Raw genomic sequence first — 23,065 nt, 5'->3', positions numbered from 1 at the left:
AAAAAAAAACACATTTTTCTTTGTTTCTGTTATAAAAGTTTACAAATAAATAATTGTTCTTCATAAATTTAGGCCGAGATGTATTCTGCTACATGTCTTTGGTGAAAATAACCCAAATTAGGATGTATTTTTTAGTTTGTAGGAAAGTTATAGAGTTCACAAACTATGGTATAGATCTGAATATTGATCAATCCTGAAGTACTGACAGCCAATCTAATATCTTGAGGTCCAAGAATGTAAGAACAGTACAGATATCCCCCAAATGACCCCTTTTTGCAAAGTAGACAGTCCGACGTACTTCATAAGAGGCATGGAGGGGTTTTTGAAGTTGTATTTTTTTGTCATCATTTTTCGGAAAATGAAAAATTTAAAAAAATTCTTTTCAATATTTTTTTTTTCACCAGTGCAGTACAGCGTCATGATATAACTGGCATGGCGGTGAACAGCGACACTGACTGGTGACAGTATGAAAAAAAAATATATATATTTTTTTATTTTTTTTTATTTTTTTATTATATTTAATTTTTTATTACTTTTTTTTATTTTTTTAAAGATTTTTTTTCATATTTTACTATGACCAAAATAGTACAATGTTACCATAGTAACACTGTACTACTTTGGGGAAGTGATCAGTATTTTTTTTTTTTTTACACAATTTGCTTATAGCAAAGAATTACTTTGCTATAAGCAAGCATTTACCTGAATGAAATCGATTCATTCAGCTTTTTCTTTTTTTTTTTTTTTTTGTGCTTAGCTGTGATTTGGTCACAGCTAATCACATGACATGTGCATGTGATTAGCTGTGACCATTCACAGCTAGGCACTAGTATACAATGGATGGCATCATGAATGAAGCCATCCATTGTATACAACTGTCATGTGACCTGCTGTGATTGGTCACAGCAGGTCACATGGTACTGGCAACGGGAGCCGGTACTCGGATCTGTCATCGGCCGTGTCCGAGGTGCACGGGCGGTGACAGATCGCACTGCTGCGTCGCTCTGCAACCGCGCAAACCGCGCATGTGCGGGAGCACGCCAAATGGCGTGCACCCGGAAAGCTGCAGCGCTTTTCAAGCCGCCAAACGGCCATTGGCCGGGCGGCTAATGGTTAAAGCCTGTTTTGGGACCTGGGGCCTGGAGATTTCTAAGTGATTTGGGAGGGATGAAATCTCCAATCCTTGGTCCATGTTTACAGAACCCCCAGCACACTGATTGCACAGGTGCAGGCATTTTTGTAGAGGCCTAACCATGTTTCTGGACTCCACCCTGGCAGACAGGAGGTCATTGCCCAGGAGTCAGGAGGGCTCCACCTAGGAGAGGTGGGAGCCAGAGAGCAGGAGTGTATGTATACCTGAGAGAGCCAGGAGGCTGAATATTTGTTTAATTTGTTTTGATAGTGGATACCCCTGTGTGGGAATCCATGTTATGGAACACACACACACACACACACTATTGCCAAAAGTATTGGGCTGGTCTGAGTATTTCAAAAACTACTCTACTGGGATTTTCGCGCACAACCATTTGTAGGGTTACAGAGAATACTCCGAAAGAGAAAATATCCAGTCAGCGGCAGTTGTGTGAGCAAAAATGCCATGTGGTCAGAGGAGAATTACCAGACTGGTTGCTGTGACATTTAGATGGCAGGATCAGAATTAGACATAAACAACATGAAAGCATGGATCCATCCTGCGTTGTATCAACAGTTCAGGCTGGTGGTGGTGTAATGGTGCGGGGGATATTTTCTTGGCACTAGCAAGGTGTACCTAATAAACACACTATATTGCCAAAAGTATTGGGGCACCCCTCTAAATCATTGGATTAATGTGTTCCAATCACCTCCATGGCCACAGGTGTATAAACTCAAGCACCTAGGCATGCAGACTGCTTCTACAAACATTTTTGAAAGAATGGGTCACTCTCAGAAGCTCAGTGAATTCAAGCACAGTACCGTGATAGGTTGCCACCTGTGCAAGTCCATCCATGAAATTTCCTTGCTACTAAATATTCCATGGTCAACTGTAGTGGTAATATAACAAAGTAAAAACAACTGGGAAGAACAGCAACTTGGCCACTAAATGGTAGGCCACGTAAAGTGACAGAGCGTGGTCAGGAGATGCTGAAGCGCATAGTGTGCAGAAAAATCCAACTGTCCGTAGACAGTGGCCGTGGCCTTCAAATTAACACAACAACAGTGCGTAGGGAGCTTCATGGAATGGGTTTCCATGGCCAAGCAGCTGCATCCACGCCTCACATCACCAAGTGCAATGCAAAGCGTTGGATGCAGTGGTGTAAGCCACGCCGCAACTGGACTCTAGAGCAGTGGAGACATGTTCTCTGGAATGATGATTCAAGATTCTCTGTCTGGCAATCCGATGGACATGTCTGAGTTTGGTGGTTGCCAGGAGAATGGTATTTGCATGACTGCATTGTGCCAAGTGTAAAGTTTAGTGGAGGGGGGATTATGGTGTGGGGTGGTTTTTCAGGGGTTGGGCTTGGCCTTGACTTGACTGGCCTGCACAGATTCCTGACCTCAACCTGATAAAACACTTTTGGGTTGAATTAGAGTGGAGACTGGGAAGCAGACCTTTTGGTCCGACATCAGTGCCCAACCTAACAAATGCGCTTCTGGAAGAATGGTCAAACATTCCCATAGACACACTCCTAAACCTTGTGGACAGCCTTCCCAGAAGAGTTGAAGCTGTTATAGCTGGAAAGGGTGGTCCAACGCAGTATTGAACCCTACAGACTAAGACTGGGAAGCCATTAAAGTTCATGTGTGTGTTAAGGCAGACGTCCCAATGCTTTTGGCAATATAGTGTGCATGTAAATATGTGTGTGTGTGTGTGTATGTATATATATGTGTGTGTGTGTGTGTGTGTGTGTGTGTGTGTGTGTATCTTTATTTTTTCTGTAGTCTCATGAAATGAATGACAAGTTTAGGCTGTAAGCCCTATATAGAAACATACAGTTGGCATGAAACAAGGGTAAAAATCATCCAGTACAAGAATGTTAGGTCATATTTAGGCCTATTTGTTGTACTAACCTCAACATAAAATACCATGCCTGTGTTGCAAGTGCTGTTAATTTTGAATGGCAGCCCAATACACTTATCCAGCATACTGCATCACACATGCATTTTGACACGCCACAGCGGATAGTTAAAGAATACTACAGGTATGGTACTGTATAAACAAAATAAATGGGGATGTTTTACTGCAAAGCATATTAATCAAAACACAGCATGACTGAATCTGGCCTTATAATCTAGTCGATTTTATCAGCAGGGCTTTTCTCTGGTCTACAAAAGCAAAATATGTAAACTTTGTTGGTTTATGTTGCTGGAAAGACTGCTTGCATATTTCTTAGAAACCCAATTTTGAAGGTAATCATGTGAAAAAAGTTTCATTTCTTGGAAGGCTCTGCTGGTGTATTATATAGAGAGAATGCAGCGCTCTTAAAGAAAATTATCAATAGACACAGTCCGGTGAAAACAGTGCTCCGTGATTCCCAGTGCAAATGGTAGAAATTCAAACTAACCAGAAAGCGTATAGGTAATACGCATGTGTATATATATATCCTGAAGACTCCCCTCTCCTCTCAGGTCTGGTCAGAAAAATGGCTGGGAAAGATGGTAATCCTACGCCCTCATGTGGTGAAAAGGTGGTCCAGCAGGTCAGAGAAGTATCAATCTGGATAAGCCTCCACAGGAACTGACACAGGGATCACTAGGGCTGCAAGGATTAAAGGGGCTCCTCACAGGAGACATAGGGAAGCACTCATAGTGTAGTAGGTAATGATTTTATTCCAAAAAACACAGGTGCTTAATGAAATATCACAAAGCCGAGTATGAATGAACACACTGACCCTTTAAGAAATAAAGATGGCCGCTGGGCCTCCTCGTGGCACCGGCGGCTTAGTGTCAACGGCGTCCTGGGCTCCACTGACGCGTTTCGTGCGCACACACTTCTTCAGAGATGGAACATAGGACCTATGTTCCACCTCTGAAGAAGTGCGTGCGCACGAAACGCGTCAGTGGAGCCCAGGACGCCGTTGACACTAAGCCGCCGGTGCCACGAGGAGGCCCGGCGGCCATCTTTATTTCTTAAAGGGTCAGTGTGTTCATTCATACTCGGCTTTGTGATATTTCATTATGCACCTGTGTTTTTTGGAATAAAATCATTACCTACTACACTATGAGTGCTTCCCTATGTCTCCTGTGAGGAGCCCCTTTAATCCTTGCAGCCCTAGTGATCCCTGTGTCAGTTCCTGTAGAGGCTTATCCAGATTGATACTTCTCTGACCTGCTGGACCACCTTTTCACCACATGAGGGCGTAGGATTACCATCTTTCCCAGCCATTTTTCTGACCAGACCTGAGAGGAGAGGGGAGTCTTCAGGATATATATATACACATGCGTATTACCTATACGCTTTCTGGTTAGTTTGAATTTCTACCATTTGCACTGGGAATCACGGAGCACTGTTTTCACAGGACTGTGTCTATTGATAATTTTCTTTAAGAGCGCTGCATTCTCTCTATATATGAATTTTGGGACTTTTTATGTGTTTTTTCCTTTAATGTTCAGCCGCTTTAAATTGTTGAGGAGCGCTTACTATATATTTTATCATCTTCTTATCTGCTGGTGTATTGCTTGATTAATACAGGACCTAAATGAGACAATATAGATACATGTTGTTTGTAAATAGTGACCGTTTTGCACATGTGTGATTATCACAAACAAAGCAAACATTCTGTAATTAAATACTTATGTGCAAGATATGAATACCTTTCCTTAAGAGGGCTTTGGCACTTTGCTCTTTTGAAATTACGTTCTTTGCTATTACAGAGGCCACCATGACTGTACAATACTTGAGACCACCATAGCCCATGACTGTCTTTAGTACATGCCTGACTCTATAACTAGTATTCTACAAATGAAGTTGGTGTCTAAAAATAAGAAACCTGTTACATTTCAGCTGCCACAAAAATTAAGCAAATACAAAATTTATAGCAGGGCAGTCATACTCTCTCACACCTTTTTTGATGTTCATAGTCATTAAATCACACATTTATTAATACCTCTGATGGCTCATGCTTGTTTGATTGTCATATTGTCATGTCTCTTGGACCTGTTGGTGATGATGTTGGGAAGGAGTAGAAGCTTTGGACCCAGGAGCAGGGGATAGCCAGTGGAGACAGTTCTGGTTCCCCTCTGTGCTTGGTGGCTTGATCCATTGACTCCTATCTCTCTACGGTGTCCCTTAGTGATGGGCTATTACAGCTACTATCCTTTTCATTTTATCAAATATAGCTCCACTGAGGTTTTTGGAAACCTGTTACACTCAGTGACCAGTTCATTACGTACACATATCAACTAGGTGTTGTATATGTTGCTTGGGGATTTTAGAGAGTGCTGACTCTCTCAGGGGCATAATTCGGTTCTGTAGATTTGTCAGGGATACCCTTGCACCTGCAATTCTCCCAATCCTCCTCATCCTGAAAAGATTTATCCAATACTGGATATGACCAATATGTGGTCATTTGTATATTCCAACAGAAGTTACTTTTGGCAGAGCAGACAGTGTTTCTGTATTCTTGGATCATTCCATTTTGGTATTGCCCTTTGTAGACTTTTCCTTTTAGGATGGCAGTCCAGCAATTTGTTGTGGTCTTCTGCCATTATAACCAGACAGACTTCTTCAAGGCTCAGTGTTGTGCAATAAAAAGCTGTAATTTTTGCAAATCACCATTTTGCAAACTGATAGTGACTAATGTTTTATTTCAAGCATTAGCTTATGTCTCCAATGCTAGAATTAAAAAAAAATAAAAAAATGTAAAGGTATACTACGGTCACCACAGTTGGAAATGTGTAAAAGCTGATATTCTGACAGTGAGCACAGCCCACCTGTTTTGGGTTTTAGTTTTTCATCCAAACATAGCAGTCGTGATCTAGTCTACCCCGCTGCCTTTTTTCGTTTTATGTATCTGGTTTATAATGCAGGATATGAATTTCCTAATACAGCTGCTGTAGGACCCTTGCTGTTTCTCATACTGTATGCACGTACAAATGTATATGTTTTTAAAAACAACCCAAGTCTAAAATTGTGTGTTTAAATGTTAATACATGAAGCAGAAAGATGGCTGCACTGCAATAGAAAGCAGATCTTCCCAATGAACATGTGGGAATTCTGTGACTGTTGGCTTAGCAGTGCACAGATTGGTTAAAGCAGTATTAAACCCAAAACCATAAATGTAAACTTTTGCAGCTTACTAATCATTCCATGTGGTGGCTGCATTAGTTTTCTTTTTTTAGGCTTCCCCCTATGTTTTCACCTTGTGTTCTGGCCAGTAACACAGTTCCTGAGAGGATGGGAGTGTTAGATGTACTAGTAGTTAGATACACTAATACATTGAAACTGAACTACAGCTCACACTGCAGTTAAAGAAGCAGTTACAGCAAACATTTTTTTTCTGTTGGGATAAAGTTTTTTTTTTTTTAAATGAATAAATAAAAGTTGATCATTGTAAGTACCTCTATCTGTGGTAAATGGTTTGTCTCAACACTCTTAACTGATACATTTGTAGGAGAGCTTGCTCTTTTGAAAAACAGACATACTGGCCAGATGACCAGGTGAAAATAAAACTAAGAAAACCTAAAACGAATGCAGCCATCAAAGCTAAGAATTGGTACGCTACAATATAATAACTATTTGCTTTTGGGTGTAATAACACATTAATATTTTTTACCTGGAATTTTTCTTTAACAAAAAAGTTTGTTCATTTTCTTTTATATTTTTGCAGTTCTGTGCTTAGATTTTTTAATGTTTGACTGCTGGTTTACAGATCAGTTTACAGCTAGTTGTAGTATTGAGAAAGTAACACTGTTCTATGTTTTATTTAGGCTCTCATCAGGATGCCTGTTTATATCTCCCAGTGTGATGAAGTCCTGCAGTTTTTTGAGGCTAGGTTGGAAGATTTCAACACACCCAAAGAGTAAGTAGCATCCAGTAAAGCATGTGACTAGGTATAGGTTTTGATATATACCGTATTTTTCGCTCCATAATACGCACTTTTTTCCCCCCAAAAAAGGGGGGAAAATGTCAGTGCGTCTTATGGAGCGAATATAAAGCGGCCGGTCCGGTATTTCTGCGGCCACCATGTCAGAATACCAGGTCGGCCGCTCAGCTGTTCTCTCCTGCAGGGCCTTACCTGTTCCTCGCTCCAGCGCTGCACAGTCTTCCCGCGCTGGCTTCTGTGACAGCCGGGTGCCCACTGCGCATGTGCTGCGCTTTGTGAATGATCCGATGTCTTCTGGGACACATGACAGGTATAATTCTCTAAACATGCTTTTTTTGCCCTTTCCCCACAAATCCATTGGAAGAAAGAGATTCTCATTGTGCTTTGAAACTTATTTCTGTTATGTTGTATTTTAGTAGAATTGTGACCAGGCTAAGGACTTTCAAATATTTACATTACTTTAGCAAGCAATAAAAAAACTTTAAAACAAGCTCTCACTGACCTCGTGTAGCTACAGGTACTGCTGAATGGCTGTTGGTAAGATTCAGTCCATTCCTGCCAGCAGTTCTAAATGCTGCATGCACGCATTGGGGTAGAATTAGCTATAGAGTGCAAAATCTGGTGCAGCTCTGCACTGAAACCCGGTTCCAAGTTATATTCTCAAAGCTTAACTGAACAAGCTGAAGTTAGAAGCTGATTGGCTACCATGCACAGCTGCACCAGATTTTGAGTACTCCAGTTTTAGTAAATCTACCCCATTGTCTGTGAACAGCAGCCAGGGCCGAATTTACATCTAAGGAGCCTAAAGGTAGAAAAGTTTGAAGGACCCCCCCAAGAATTGGTGCCAGTTTATGGAGTGGACTGGTGCTCTTAATAAACTCACAGCAGAGCAGCCAGCCATTAACCCCTATGTAATTTACATAGGCTTTATTGGCTGGCTGCTCTGCTGTGACGGATTATTAAGGGCTCCTTGTGAGATGACAGAGGGGGGGGGATAAGAGAGAGGGGGGATGATAAGAGAGAGGGGGGATATGATAAAGAGGGGGGTATGAGAGACAGAGAGGGGGGTATGAGACACAGACAGAGAGAGAGGGTTATGAGAGAGAGAGAGGTGGGGGGTATGAGAGAGAGAGTGAGTATGAGAGAGGGGGGGTATGAGAGACTGAGAGAGAGGGGGGTATGAGAGACAGAGAGAGAGGGGGGTATGAAAAACAGTGAGGGGGGTATAAGAGACAGAGAGAGAGGGTGGGTGATATGATAGAGAGAGTGGGGGGGGAGGGGGAAGAGGGGGGGGTACAGGGGCTCAGGCTGTGAATGGAGAGGATTGGTGCCTTTAATAATCTGTCACAGCAGAGCAGCCTTACGTAGGAATTATTGGCTGGCTGCTCTGCTGCGACAGATTATTAAGGGCTCCTCATGAGATGACAAAGAGAGGGGGGATAAGAGAGCGTGGGAGAGGGGATGAGAGAGGGGGGTGAAAGAAAGAGGGGGGATGAGAGAGAGAGACCACTAGCCCTGTCTGCAGTTCCTCATATGCCCCTCCCCATCCCAGTCCCCGTGGGTGTGTGTGTTGGAGCTGGGAGAGAAGGTTGAAGGAATCCAGGCTTTGGGAGGTGCTAGGGATGCTGTGCCTGATACTGCTCCCCTCTTCGGGGGTCAGGGAGGCTGTGGAGGTCTTCTCGCTTCCGAGTTCTTGCTCCTAGCCACTCTTGCTGCCTGCATTCCCTGTAGGCTCTGTCAAAGGAAGAGGGGGATGCTCAAACCTGTTACCTGTTATACTCTAAATACGTATGTAACCTGATATATGTTTTAAATGTTAATTTAGCTTTTAAAGCAGATTTAAAGGATAAGTTCACCTTTGGGACAAAAATAAGCAATGTACATTTTTTGCAAGTTAAAAAAATTTGAATTTATTATTTTTGTCCAAAGGACGTCTGTAAAGCATTGCACCAGCGATCGCTGATGCCATCTAGGTCTCCTGCAGACCTGTCATAATATCTGCTTGCTGTACGGGATGAACGAGCTAGCAGATATACTGACAGGAAGCTTCAATGAACTACCACAGCCCTCCACAGCGCCGTGGTAGTTCATAGAAAACTACAAGCCCACAGCTGCTAAGGCTGTTGGGACTTGTAGGCACTCTTTGACAAAACACTGTGAATGAGTGATGCGGTCTTGTTGGCAGAGCCCCGCATGGCCATTCAATTTTCAAATCTGACAGATGTACAGGGACACTTCTCCCCTTACTATCTGCCAGAGAGAGGGGGGCGGCAGGCATGGCTGTGGCTTTGGGAACATGTTACATGTTCCATCCTAAAATCAGGTGGAACATGTAACATGTTCCAAAGTTGAACTTATCCTTTAAATCCAATAACAAAAATGTAATGTAACATATTGGTGCACATCAGTACTTAGATGTACTATCAGTACTTGGTAGAAATGGTTGTTTTTCTTTATTTTAACCTGGTGATCCTGCCTGTAACAGTTTTCTTGTCCTAATGTGGTATTGCTCCATGATGAATCTATGGAGGATGAGCATCGTCGCCCTAGGAAAGGAAATGGTTTAAGACTACAAAGCACCCCTCATTTTCTCCATAATAATAAAAAAGAAGAATTTTGTTCTATAGTTCTCAGGGAGACCTGGAAACAGTGCTAACTAATAGCACGATCAACAAGTATTTTTTTGCAATCATCAAACGGATATAGCAAAACTCTTTCAGTTGTATATTTTAAGTGTCCATATAAGCTTGTTTGTTTTTTTTTTTTTGTAGCTTTAGTCACAGAAGGGAAGGGTTAGAAGTGTCTCCACTGGGCAGATACAGCATCTCTACATGTTTTAGGGACCTTTGTGACCGGGACTGAAAGTGAGAGAAAATACCAGTTTTTTTTCAGGTGTCACTTGAGCAAGAATATAGGGTTAATTGACCAATGGGGACTCGTGTTCCAGTGACAAATGTCTGAGAGAGAAATTGCCCTCACTATGTAAAGATTTCCTCTCACTTCCTGTTTCTGGGACATGAAGTGAATGGTAACCTTCCCAACAGGGCCTAAACAACAAAATATAAACAGATTTTTCACCATTCACTGCTATATCCAAAAGTAAAAAAAAAATACTCTTCAAGGCAGCATAAATGTTTTACAAGTAGATTCTGAATTTCAGATCAAATGTGTGTTTTGTTTAAATATAATGTGAGTGAAGAGAATTTATCAAAACTGGAGCAGACAGAATCTAGAGCAGCTGTATATTAACAGCATTTATATGTTAGCTTTGAACATAAAAGATAGAAGCTGATTGGTTGCCATGCACAGCTGCTCCAGATTCTGTCTGCCCCAGTTTTAATAAATTCCCCACAATGTTTAGGAGTAGTGCAGATTGATTTATAACAAAACATTCTGTTTAGCATCTTTGTTCAAGATATTTTTATGATGATTAATCTTGGATGACTGGTATTGTAAAGTAGTACCGTGTTCCTTAAATTTCTGATACTAGTAGTAAAATCATTGAAGTTTAAACCTAGAAGATCTGTTCTTCTACACAGAGGGACGTTAGAGACGTTTAACTCAGAGTATCTGATTAGAGAGGAAGAAAGATGGTCTAACCACACTGGAACTTCCTCTTAGCGTCTATTTATAACGGCGTTCTGAACGCTTTCTTTACTGAAGTCAGTGTGTCATTGTGTGCAGGTTTGCAGCTTCATTAATATATTCTAGAATATTGGGATTAAAGAACTGAGTAGAGAGAGAGAGCATAACCTTAATCTAGATGGAAGGGACATTGCTAATTTGTGGTATGTTAATGTAAGGAATGGGTGAGGGAATGCAAAGAGAAATGCGCTACTTAAAGCAGAACTTCACCCAAAAGGTGAAGTTCCAGTTGTTTATATCCTCCCCCCTCTACTACTACATTTACCACTTTTTTGGGGGAAGGGAGCGGGTACCTGGTTGTGTCAGGTACTCACTGCCACTTCCGGTCAGATGTGGCGTGGCGAGGTGAGGCGATCTGAGCCAGAAGTTCAGCTCCCCTCCTTCCCCCACAGCCTTCTAGTACACTTCACAAGTCCCAGAAGACTGCATGACCATGCACAAAGTACAGCGTGCTTTGCACAGTATGAAACCGGATGTGAAGCTGCAAGGCTTCACTGCTGGTTTCCCTTATCGAAGATGCCGACACCTGCACCTGAAGCTGATTGAGGAATTGGCTCGGGTGAGGACATTGCTGAATCCCTGGACAGGTAAGTGTCCTTATATTAAATGTCAGCAGCTACAGTATTTGTAGCTGCTGACTTAATTTTTTGAGGGGAGCCTGGAGCTCCGCTTTAAGTGAACAATGATAATGGAAACATTTATGATAAGATACTTAAAATACACCTTAATGCACCATGCACCAAGCTACATTTCTACAAGATTTCAAAGGCAGAAAATCGAGCACTTGCACCTTCCTTTCCATGCCTCAACAGTGCTCAATAAGGTCTGATATCATATGGGACCAACCAATAGTGAGGTGCAGAGGGGAACATAGCAGAGCCTATCCTTCTATCCCACTCATAATTAAGTCCCCTACATTTTCAAGTTCTCAGAATACTTTAGAAGCTAATGTAAAAGTACTTTGTACTTTTTATTGTGGTCATTAAAGTCCAAACCCTTGCAATCCATGATCATCCATCACACACCAGCACAAATAACAATATCGCATGAAGTATAGTCGTTATTTCAAACTGAAGCAGTATGCATTTCTAAAGAAACTTAAAACAGTTGTGCTGCACTCCCGTGTTAGACATGTGCTATATATGCACCTAATAGCTGCGTTAATAACGTAAATATTGTATATAAGAATAAATATAACTTTATATATAATTAGTGACTAAATATATATAAACATCAAATTATAATAACAGTGTTCATGACCAATGTGAAATCAAATTATAAACTTATTCTCAATAAACCGCATAACCAAAGTCAATATATATATATGTAGAAAAAGGTCTGGCCAGATTATTGTGCTCCTCTCAGTATTTCTACCCACAGCTTTGAGCTACCACTATTACTACTTGGAATCGACCTTGGCTTATGACCCCGACTATGAAACTCTTCTTCTGCATCGACCTTGGCTTGTGCCCCCGACTACAAAACTCTTCTCCTGCATCAAACTTGACTAGTGACTGACACCAAGGGGTTTATTTACTAAACCTGGTTGACTCAGAATCTTGTCCACTTCTGCATAAAAACCAATCAGCTTCCAGGTTTTATTGCTGAAGCTTAACTGAACATGCTAAGGTTAGAAGCTGATTGGCTACCATGTTACAGGTGCCCAAGATTCTGAGTCAACCAGGTTTAGTAAATAAACCCCCAATCGTCTGTCTAGTGGTTCAGACAATTCAACCTCTTAAGAACTGTGAATGGTGCTTAGCCTGACGTTCTCAGCCATTGGTCTCCACTCTCTACAGAGAGGATATTAAAGGAAGGAGGAGACCCCCTGGAGGGGAAAAGGGAGATATCCATCCATCCATACCTCAACACAGGGATCAACTTAGTGGACAGACCCCAGGTGGAATATTACCAAAACTACAGCTATCCACACAGCATTTGGAGAAATATCATACGTAGGAGAATTGATTTACATCTGTCCTTTGAGGACAAAAAGCTGTTTTAGCCTAATATCAGTTAGGCAAAAAATAAGGTGAGCACATAAATAGATCATACTGCATCCAGATACTGGAGTTGGAGTTTCTGAATTGAAAGAGGACCTTTTTCTACATATATACAGTCATGGCCGAAATTGTTGGCACCCTTGATATTTTTCCTGAAAATCAAGTATTTCACACAAAAAAGGTATTGCATTAACACATGTTTTGCTATACACATGTTTATTCCCTTTGTATGTATTGGAACAAATATAAAACAGAGGCAGAAAAGCAAATATGACATAATGTCACACAAAACCCCAAAAATGGGCTGGACAAAAGTATTGGCACCCTTAACTTAATATTTGGTTGCACACCCTTTGGAAAACATAACTGAAATCAGTCGCTTCCTATAACCATCAATAAGCTTCTGACACCTCTCACCCGGAATTTTGGACCACTCTTCCTTTGCAAACAGCTCCAGGTCTCTCTTATTGGAAGGACACCTTTTCCCAACAGCAATTTTAAGATCTCTCCACAGGTGTTCAATGGGATTTAGATCTGGGCTCATTGCTGGCCACTTCAGAACTCTCCAGCGCTTCTTTGCCATCCATTTCTGAGTGCTTTTTGACGTATGTTTGGGGTCATTGTCCTGCTGGAAGACCCAGGATCTTGGACGCAAACCCAGCTTTCTGACACTGGGCCCTACAGTGCGACCCAAAATCCTTTGGTAATCCTCAGATTTCATGATGCCTTGCACACAGTCAAGGCACCCAGTGCCAGAGGCAGCAAAACAACCCCAAAACATCATTGAACCTCCACCATATTTTACCGTAGGTACTGTGTTTTGTTCTTTGTAGGCCTCATTCCGTTTTCGGTAAACAGTAGAATGATGTGCTTTACCGAAAAGCTCTATCTTGGTCTCATCTGTCCACAAGACGTTTTCCCAGAAGGCTTTTGGCTTACTCAAGTACATTTTGGCAAACTGTAGTCTTGCTTTTTTATGTCTCTGTGTCAGCAGTGGGGTCCTCCTGGGTCTCCTGCCATAGCGTTTCATTTCATTTAAATGTCGACGGATAGTTCGCGCTGACACTGATGCTCCCTGAGCCTGCAGGACAGCTTGAATGTCTTTGGAACATGTTTGGGGCTGCTTATCCACCATCCGGACTATTCTGCGTTGCAATCTTTCATCAATTTTCCTCATCCGTCCACGACCAGGGAGATTAGCTACAGTGCCATGGGTTGCAAACTTCTTGATAATGTTGCGCACTGTGGACAAAGGCAAATCTAGTTCTCTGGAGATGGACTTGTAACCTTGAGATTGTTGATATTTTGCCACAATTTTGGTTCTCAGGTCCTCAGACAGTTCTCGTCTCCTCTTTCTGTTGTCCATGCTTAGTGTGGCACAGACAGACACACAATGCAAAGGTTAAGTGAACGTCTCTCCTTTTTATCTGCTTTCAGGTGTGATTTCTATATTGCCCACACCTGTTACTTGCCCCAGGTGAGTTTACAGGAGCATCACATGCTTGTAACATTCTTATTTATCCGCAGTTGTGAAAGGGTGCCAATACTTTTGTCCAGCCCATTTTTGGAGGTTTGTGTGACATTATGTCGAATTTGCTTTCTTTCCTCCCTTTTTTTGTTTTGTCCCAATACACACAAAGGGAATAAACATGTGTATAGCAAAACATGTGTTAATGCAATACGTTTCGTGAGAAATACATGATTTCCTGGAGAAATATCAAGGGTGCCAACAATTTCGGCCATGACTGTATATATTGACTTTGGTTATGCGGTTTATTGAGAATAAGTTTATAATTTGATTTCACATTGGTCATGAACACTGTTATTATAATTTAATGTTTATATATGTTTAGTCACTAATTATATATAAAGTTATATAAATTCTTATATACTATATTTACATTATTAACGCAGCTGATATTAGGTGCATATATAGCACGTCTAACACGGGAGCACGGCACAATTTTTTTAATTTTTTTTTTAGTCACAAACACTATTTAATGAGTTGGTGTGAGTGCCAGCGAACCTTATGTGAGTTTATTTAATTGTACTTAATTGATTAACACATTCACAAATTCACCATAGTAGCTCACAAGTATATATAAATTGTTTTGAGTGTGCATTTCTAACCGTAGAATTTTTTGTTTTATTTTTGATGCGTTCTTTTTGGTGTCTTCTAATGCACTAATGCTCAAATTGTCTACAGTGTTGAAGATGTTTGGACTTTATAATGCAGTAGAGTTAGAGCTAGTAGCAGAAAAAAGAATTGTTTATATGTTACACACAGTTATACCACAGGAGATAAATTCTTCCTGAATCAGCCAAACTTCGACCCATCTATGGGCAGGCTGATTGTACAGAAGTCAGTCTTCTGTACAAGCAGCCTTGTGGAAAATGATTTGCTCGATCTGTGCTGCCAGCGATAACTAGTGGTGCTGATGAGTGTATTCTGATGGTGGGGAAGCCTCTCCATTGTCAAAATAGAATAGCTCTGCAGGAAGGATTCCCCCATCTACATTGTGTGTGGACTGTGGCAATCAAATATATGTAACCCACTTGTTGAACAAAAGGGAATTAATCATGTATGACCTACCTTAAGCTGGCCTTTATATGCTTTAAATTTTTTGTTCAGCCGTGTGTACCTGCTCTGGTCACTGCGGAATACCTCGTTGGATGCAAGTGCTGCTTGGCCAAGAATGTGTGGACTGGCTCCTTCAACTTTTGTCCAGTGTATGGCCAGCTTAATGTTTAAAGAAAGGTTTGGCAGTATTTGGTTAATAATTATTTTTTAGTTTGTGTTTTAACACCAGTGTTTAGCATTCATTACTAGTTCAACAAAGTGAATATATACTGTACGTAATAACTGTCCTCTTAAAAATTAGCTAAGATTTTTTTCGTTTTGTGCTTTTATTTTTTTTGGTTGTGTTATTATGTAGCAAAAAAAAGCCATTTTTAGTGGGATAGAAGAGTGATGTTTTTTTTCTGCTGCACATTGTTGTTTGGATTAAAAGCTTTGTATTACTGGTCAAGAGCACTAGATATGTCGGTTAAAAGCAGGCGCCTTTTAAAATTTCTTTCTTATAATGAGGGAGAACTTTTAATGACAAATACTATGTCTTTTTAATAGGCAGCCTAAGATGGGGCTGGTTGCTATTAATCATTTAGTGCATATATTTATGAATACTATACCTAGAAGGTCTCTCATGATATTGGGTTAGAAAGCAATGAAAGAAATGCTTTATTGCAACACTCACTTAAAATTAGAATTGTAGAAAGCAGTCTTGATGTTCCATTTCTTTAAAAACATTCTAAGAAACGCCAAATTACTTCTGACAGTTGGAATTCAAGCACGCTTATTGCACAACCCATGTTTTCATCTTTCCTCTTGTGACATCTAACAAAAGAACAAAAACATCCATTGCAAATAACGCAAGAGGGCAAAACAAAGCTAAAATTAATGTGTACTGTCAACCTGTGGGTGACAGCCGACACTTAGTCTGATGAGAATGGGAAATATAGCATTGCGGAGGCAGTGAGGTAGAAGCGGTCTATTTAACTGGGCAAATATTCATTACAAAAGAGACCCGCACAGTTTACAGTAGTGTGTGTGTGTGTGTGTGTGTGTGTGTGTGTGTGTGTGTGTGTGTGTGTGTGTGTGTGTGTGTGTGTGTGTGTGTGTGTGTGTGTGTGTGTGTGTGTGTGTGTGTGTGTGTGTGTGTGCTTGTCTGTGTGTGTGTGTGCTTGTCTGTGTCCTAAAAATGTCTTCTAGTTGCTGAATGGACAGTTCTTGGTATATCTTCTGTGGGCAGCTCTCAAAATAAAACCATCCTAATTTACAATCCACATTTTGGTAATACAGTTTTCATTAAAGGTCATTTTCTTTGAGCAATTGTATTTTTTTAACTAAACTTGTACTGTTCGTGTTTTTTTGATTATTGTAAATATGTACAGATTTTAATGTCTTTCCTTTTAAAGCGGTAGTAAACTGCATCTAAAAAATAAAATAAGAAAATCCCCTGCAAGGTAACATCATCATGTGCTAGTATGCATCGCATAGTAGTGGATTATGAAGGACTTGCTTTAAAACAAAGCTCTCCAGCAGCGCACTGTCACCACTGCAGAGGCTTTCATCTTCACCTGGTCTTCTTTCTGGGTTTGCGAGCTCCGGCCGTCTGACTGGCTGAGCAGTGATGTCACTTAAGTATGCCTTTCCTTCAGTTCGCATTCTCTGGCTGTCAAAAGAAGTGAATATCTCCTAAACTGTGCAGGTTTAGGAGATATTCATTTTACCTACTGGTAAGCTTTATTATAAGCTTACCTGTAGGTAAAAGTATATAGAAGGAGTTTACTACCACTTTAATGGCTGTTTAACTGAGGAATGTGATGAAAGAATGCAGTCCTGCTTAAAACAAGCATTTCCTTTGTAAGGCTCCATGCACACTAGCATTTTTTTTAGAAGCTCAAGAAACTCTGGATGAAAAACACTGATAATAGTGTACCATTTATGTGATATGAAGTGTCTAAATAATATCTATTCATGTGAGTGCATTTACCTTCATTAAATCCATTTTACCTGATTTGCACTATGTTGAGAGTGCTCCCCTCTTTTCGTGGTTTTGTTTTTGTGTGGAGTCTCATCGCACAGTGATCTGAGGTATATTTGGAGGTGGAATCACTTGCAAAGATCCTTGAAGTTGGCTGAAGGATTCATGACATACCCAAACAAGCATTGCTTTTCTCACTGGTGGTTTGCATAGTGGCCATATTACCAAAGAGTTCTTGAGGCTTTTGGAACACACATTCTGTTCTTTCTCTGGTACAAATAGAGAAGATAGCTCTCATCAACGTTGGACTTTTCCTTTGGGACTTTTTGGTTCAAACATTCTTGAACTTATTAGTATGATATTTTATGTTGATTTTTTTTTATATATTGCAGTCACTTTATTATGAGCACATGTGTCTTTTATATCTGCCTAGAGTTTAGCTTTAATGCTTACCTGTCTTTTATTTATTTATTTTTTTTAAAGAGTGTCTGATGATTGGTCCCCTTCTTCATTCTGTGGTTCAGTCTGCTGGTCCTTACATCACAACAAGGCACAGTATAGAATTAAGGACCAACAGACTGAACCACACTGTTCAGCTGGGTACCAGGCATCCAACATGCTTTTGTTCTCTACAGAGCTAAGTTGGTAAGCAATATCGGTAAGTATTTCTCTCCTTTTACAGGCAGCCCTTATTTACACATTTATTCTAGAGACAGAGTTGCTTTAAAGAGAAGCTACAATCTTTTTTAAAAAAATAAAGTCAACAGCTACAAATACTGGAGTGAAAATCATGGCGTGCAGCATTGTCATCACCCAGGCCAGTTCTTTACCAGGCTTTAAGTGCCTGGACCAATCTTCCTTGTGCAAAGCTAGTTGTGACTTGCTGCTATTTTGCAGCTGGCTCCCCATTGCACATTAAGACTCAGTGAATTCAGGTCTCATAGCCTCCTGGGTCTGTCCAAGGAGGTTTCCTAGGCGAGAAGAGCGAAAGTGGTAGCGTGTACCTGTCAGAAATAAGTACCTGCTGCCAGAAAAAACCCTTCCAAAGTGGGAGAAGAGGATGAAAAGTGGAACTTCCCTTTTAGGTGCAGTTGCACTTTAAAGTAAAGCCAGGCATAGATGGATAAAATCTCATTTGGTTAAGCAGGGACCACAGATTGACTTCAGTACTACCAACATGTTGGATTTTTTGCATGCAATTACTGCCAGCGGCTATAACACCCAGCACTAATCGCTGTATTCAGCTGGCAGAATACAATAACACTGCTGGAGTGACACAAGCAGTGTTGATGGGAGAATCAAGCGAATTTATTTTCTGAAATGTGTGGTTGCAGGAAAGAAAATTACATCATATATGGTTTGCTTAAATGTCTTAAACCGGATAAAAATTTTACACAAAATAAACTTGGTAGCGTACATTAGTGTTAGCAGATCACATTTTTTAAAGTTAAAGTACCTAATTAAAGTGGACCTATATTTACATTTTCAATTCACATAAATCAACATGTGAGCACTACCAAATCGTATTATTACTTTATGGGGAATAATGCAACTTGCTTGTCTTGGATTCAAAAAAAGGATGCTACTGAGTTTTTTTGTGACCTGAAGCCTAGGCACACTAGATCCCTTGGCCTCTGGCTATCAGAATACAGACTTCAAGAGAATCTGATGTTTTCGTTTAGGCCTAGTCTGGGAAACTTGCAATGATATGAGGATCAAGAAAGTTTAGTTACTGTTTAGCTCTAATAAGAAGTAAGTAGAGCCTGCATCTTTATTGAGCATTTATTGCTACTCACATGTGCATATATTATTACAAACTATAAATAGAAGCATTTTTTTTCTTTTTCTTTCTTTTTTTTTTGTTGCATGACATTTTTATATAAAGAAACATTAAAATAACTACAGTTCCCCTTGCCCTATATATGATTATCTTTTTAATATTAATATATTTTTTTTAATAGAAAGATACAGAAACCAAAAACAAACAAAAAAAAATTCTGTATTGCTGCTTCCAAATCCCTAAATGTGGTGGCTGCATTAATTTTCTTTTTCTTTTTTCCCTTTATTTTCACCTGGTTAATTGGTTTGTGTGTCTCCACTCCACACTGGAGGAGCAACAGAGACATCTTTGGACAGTAACATTGTCAATCTGGGGAGAAGATAGTGTTAGATGCACTAATGGGTTTATATGAACTTGACTAACAAATTAAAGCAAAACTGCAGCTAACACTTTTTAAAGTGGAACTAAACCTTTTGTTTTAAAGTGAAATTTTAATTACTGTATTAAAATATGTGAACAGGCAGGATTGTTAATGGGCTCTGATGTAAGCTTAGAGAAAGTGAGAAGCAGTTCTGACATGAATAAAATCTGGTCAACACATGCCTTTTGTGTTGTGCAGATCTGGACTTTGGATATAACATTAAACACTTGTGAGTACACATGATTCTCCTAGCAGAATCCTGCTGGGAAAGCACTTTTCAGAACAGTGTCTAGGTATGTCACCTTTAATATTGTCTTTTAAGAAGATCAATCTTTATAATTTTTGTTTTAGTTCTGTCTCCTTTGGGACAAGATATGCGTAGTACTTTGATACAAGGTGCATGTAGTAATTTGTCCCATGTTTTTTGCAGCAGCAAAAGTAATGCAGAGGGAGGGGGGATGTGTCCGATTCTGTATTCCTCTTGTCGCTGCTTGTATGTGGAAAGTTCTTACAGCCGAGACAAGCTGCAATTATGAACCAGTCATCGTCTTCAAGGCTGTTGTCGGATCAGTCTCAGAAGGAGGGGTGCAGGTCGGACCTCATAACTATGGTTAGAAAGCATTTGGAATCACGGAACAAAGTACCACATGTACTTTGTCCCATAGTGGACAGAACTGTAGCAAAATCATGACAGATCTTAAAGGCCCAAAATGTGCCATATATTGAGTAATAGCATCTTCATTAAAATGCAATATACACTCAGTGATCACTAAACTAGGTGAACCTGTTCCAATAAAACAAGTAATCAAGAAACAAATTGTGGCTACAACTGAATACATGAAGCATGTACATGTGGTAAAATGTTCAAACAACCATTAGAAGTGGAATGATTTGTGATCTAAGCAATTTCGGCACGTCAAGTTTTATGGTGAATTTCCTAATATCGGAACTTTAAAGCAGAACTTCACTCTTTCAATCAACATGGACTATTTTTAATCCTTATGCTGCTAGCATTAGTAAATAGACTACACTATCAGGCCATTTTATTAGGTACACCTGTTCAGTTGCTTGGTAACACAAACTGCAAATCAGTCATTCACATGGCAGCAACTTCATGCATTTATGCATCTAGACATTGTGAAGACGACTTGCTGAATTCAAACCGAGCATCAGATGGTTGTTGGTGCCAGACAGGCTGCTCTGAGTATTTCAAAAACTGCTGATCTGCTGGGAATTTCACGCACAACCATATCTAGGGTTTACAGAGAATGGTCAGAAAAAGAGAAAATATCCAGTTGTGTGGACAAAGATGCCTTGTTGATGTCAAAGGTAAGAGGAGAATGGACAGACTGGTTCAAGATGAAAGAGAGGCAACAGTAACTCATGTCAATATGGACCAAAATATCTGATGAATGTTTCCAACACCCTGTTGAATCTATGGCACAAAGAACTAAGGCAGTTCTGAAGGCAAAAGGGGGTCCAACCCGGTACTAGCAAGGTGTGCCTAATAAAGTGGCCAGTGAGTGTATATTCCCTTAAGTATTGGGTCACCTGCCTTTACACACACACAACCTTTAATGGTATCCTTGTCTTAGTCCGTAGGGTTCAGTATTGAGTTGACCCACCCTATGCAGCTATAACAGCTTCAACTTTTCTCGGAAGGCTGTCCACAAGGTTTAGGAGTGTGTCTATGGGAATGCTTGACTATTCCTCCACAAGTGCATATGTGAGGTCAGGCACTGATATCGGACGAGAAGGCCTGGCTCGCAGTCTCCACTCTAATTCATCGCAAAGGTGTTCTATCGGGTTGAGGTCAGGACTCTGTGCAGGCCAGTCAAGTTCCTCCACCCTAAACTCACTCATCCATGTCTTTGTGGACCTTGCTTTGTGCTCTGGCCAGCAGTCATGTTGGAACAGGAAGGGGCCATCCCCAAACTGTTCCCACAAAGTTGGGAGCATGAAATTGTCCAAAATGTCTTGGTATGCTGATGCCTTAAGAGTTCCCTTCACTGGAACTAAGGGGCCAAGCCCAGTCCCTGAAAAACAACCCCACACCATAATCCCCCCTACACCAAACTTTACACTTGGCACAATGCAGTCAGGCAAGTACCGTTCTCCTGGCAACCGCCAAACCCAGAAACTTCCATCGGATTGCCAGACAGAGAAGCGTGATTCATCTCTCCAGAGAACACGTCTCCACTGCTCTAGAGTCCAGTGGTGGTGTGCTTTACACCACTGAATCCAACGCTTTGCATTGCACTTGGTGATGTAAGGCTTGGAAGCAGCTGTTCAGCCATGGAAACCCATTCCATGAAGCTCTCTATGCACAGTTGTGCTAATCTGAAGGCCACACTAAGTTTGGAGGTCTCTCGCTATTGACTCTGCAGACAGTTGCCAACTTCTGCACACTGTACACTTCAGCATGAGCTGACCCCGCTCTGCCATTTTACGTGGCCTACCACTTCGTGGCGGAGTTGCTGTTCTCCACAGTTGCTTCCACATTCTTATAATACCACTAACAGAAGACTGTGGAATATTTAGTAGTAAGGAAATTTCATGTATGGACGGAGAGACCTATCCTGGTACCATGCTTGAATTCACTGAGCTCCTGAAAGTGACCCATTCTTTTACAAATGTTTGTAGAAGCAGTCTGCATGCCTAGGTGCTTGATTTTATACACCTGTGGCCATGGAGGTGATTGGAACACCTGAATCCAATGATTTGGAGGGGTGTCCCAATACATTTGGCAATATAGTGTAGATAGGAAAGTATATTATATGTACTTGTGTTTAAACTTTTTTTTTTTTTTTTTTTACATTTCTTCAGTTACTTCCTGGTTTCCATGCCTATGCAAATTATGTCATACATCCCAGCAGTCTTCTGGAGGGGAGGGAGGGTTCTCAGGTCAGCTCGAGCAAAGGGCAGATGGATTCCAGGATCTAAATGATACATAATTAATCTGCCTTTACTCAAGATGGCCACTGCCAAAAATGCCGGGGCGTGTTTTTCAAAATGATTCCTCCGCAAAATAAAGCATGGAGACATGGTTGAATGGGTGAGTTTGCTCTGAATATTAAAATTAGTTAAATAGCATTTTTGCTTTTTGGTGCTCAGATGAAGTGCAGTTGCCATGCTAAACCGTTGGAACACCTTTTTTCACTTTTTCATAATGAATCCAAGCTATAAATTGCTTTCTACGAAAAACAATACCAATCAGAAAAAGCCATTCTTAAAAAAAAAATTAAATACTAGTCTGACTGAATAACCTAGGGAAGAATGATCCAAAAAGATAAGTAAATGAGAAAAAGTAGCTCCAGCAGAAGAAATTCTGTTCTTTGAGTTGCTATGTCAGAGCCCAATGCCCATTCACCCTGAAAGTGCTGTAACATGATCTGGCCATTCATTTAAGATGTTCTGAAAATACAAATGAACTAGAATAGCATTGTGTGCGTAATTGGGCCATAATACCTCCTATCTGCTGAATGTAAATTATTGGCAGCTAAACAAAAAATTGATTAACATTAATGCCTGGAAAATTAGGTTCTACTAAATACATAATCAACATTTTTCATTGGTGGCATCGATTGAATTGCAAAATAACACTTTATTACTGGGCCCCAATCACACTTATCTATATTAGCTATTTATGTTTG

General features: G+C 40.5%; 1 protein-coding gene across 1 annotated transcript in view; it reads left to right on the top strand.

The window, feature by feature from the left end:
* The window catches only part of SH3PXD2B (SH3 and PX domains 2B), a 153,683-nt gene that overhangs the window by 64,770 nt on the left and 65,848 nt on the right, over positions 1–23,065 (top strand). Inside the window, exon 5 of the mRNA XM_089687384.1 lies at positions 6,904–6,995. Coding sequence (XP_089543510.1) covers positions 6,904–6,995 — 92 coding nt within the window. The remainder of the gene's footprint in view (positions 1–6,903; positions 6,996–23,065) is intronic.

Source organism: Staurois parvus, unplaced genomic scaffold, assembly GCF_062004578.1.
Source record: "Staurois parvus isolate SC_StPar_1 unplaced genomic scaffold, SC_StPar_1.0 ptg000424l, whole genome shotgun sequence".
NCBI lineage: Eukaryota > Metazoa > Chordata > Amphibia > Anura > Ranidae > Staurois > Staurois parvus.
This window is presented reverse-complemented; position numbering and strand designations above follow the sequence as displayed.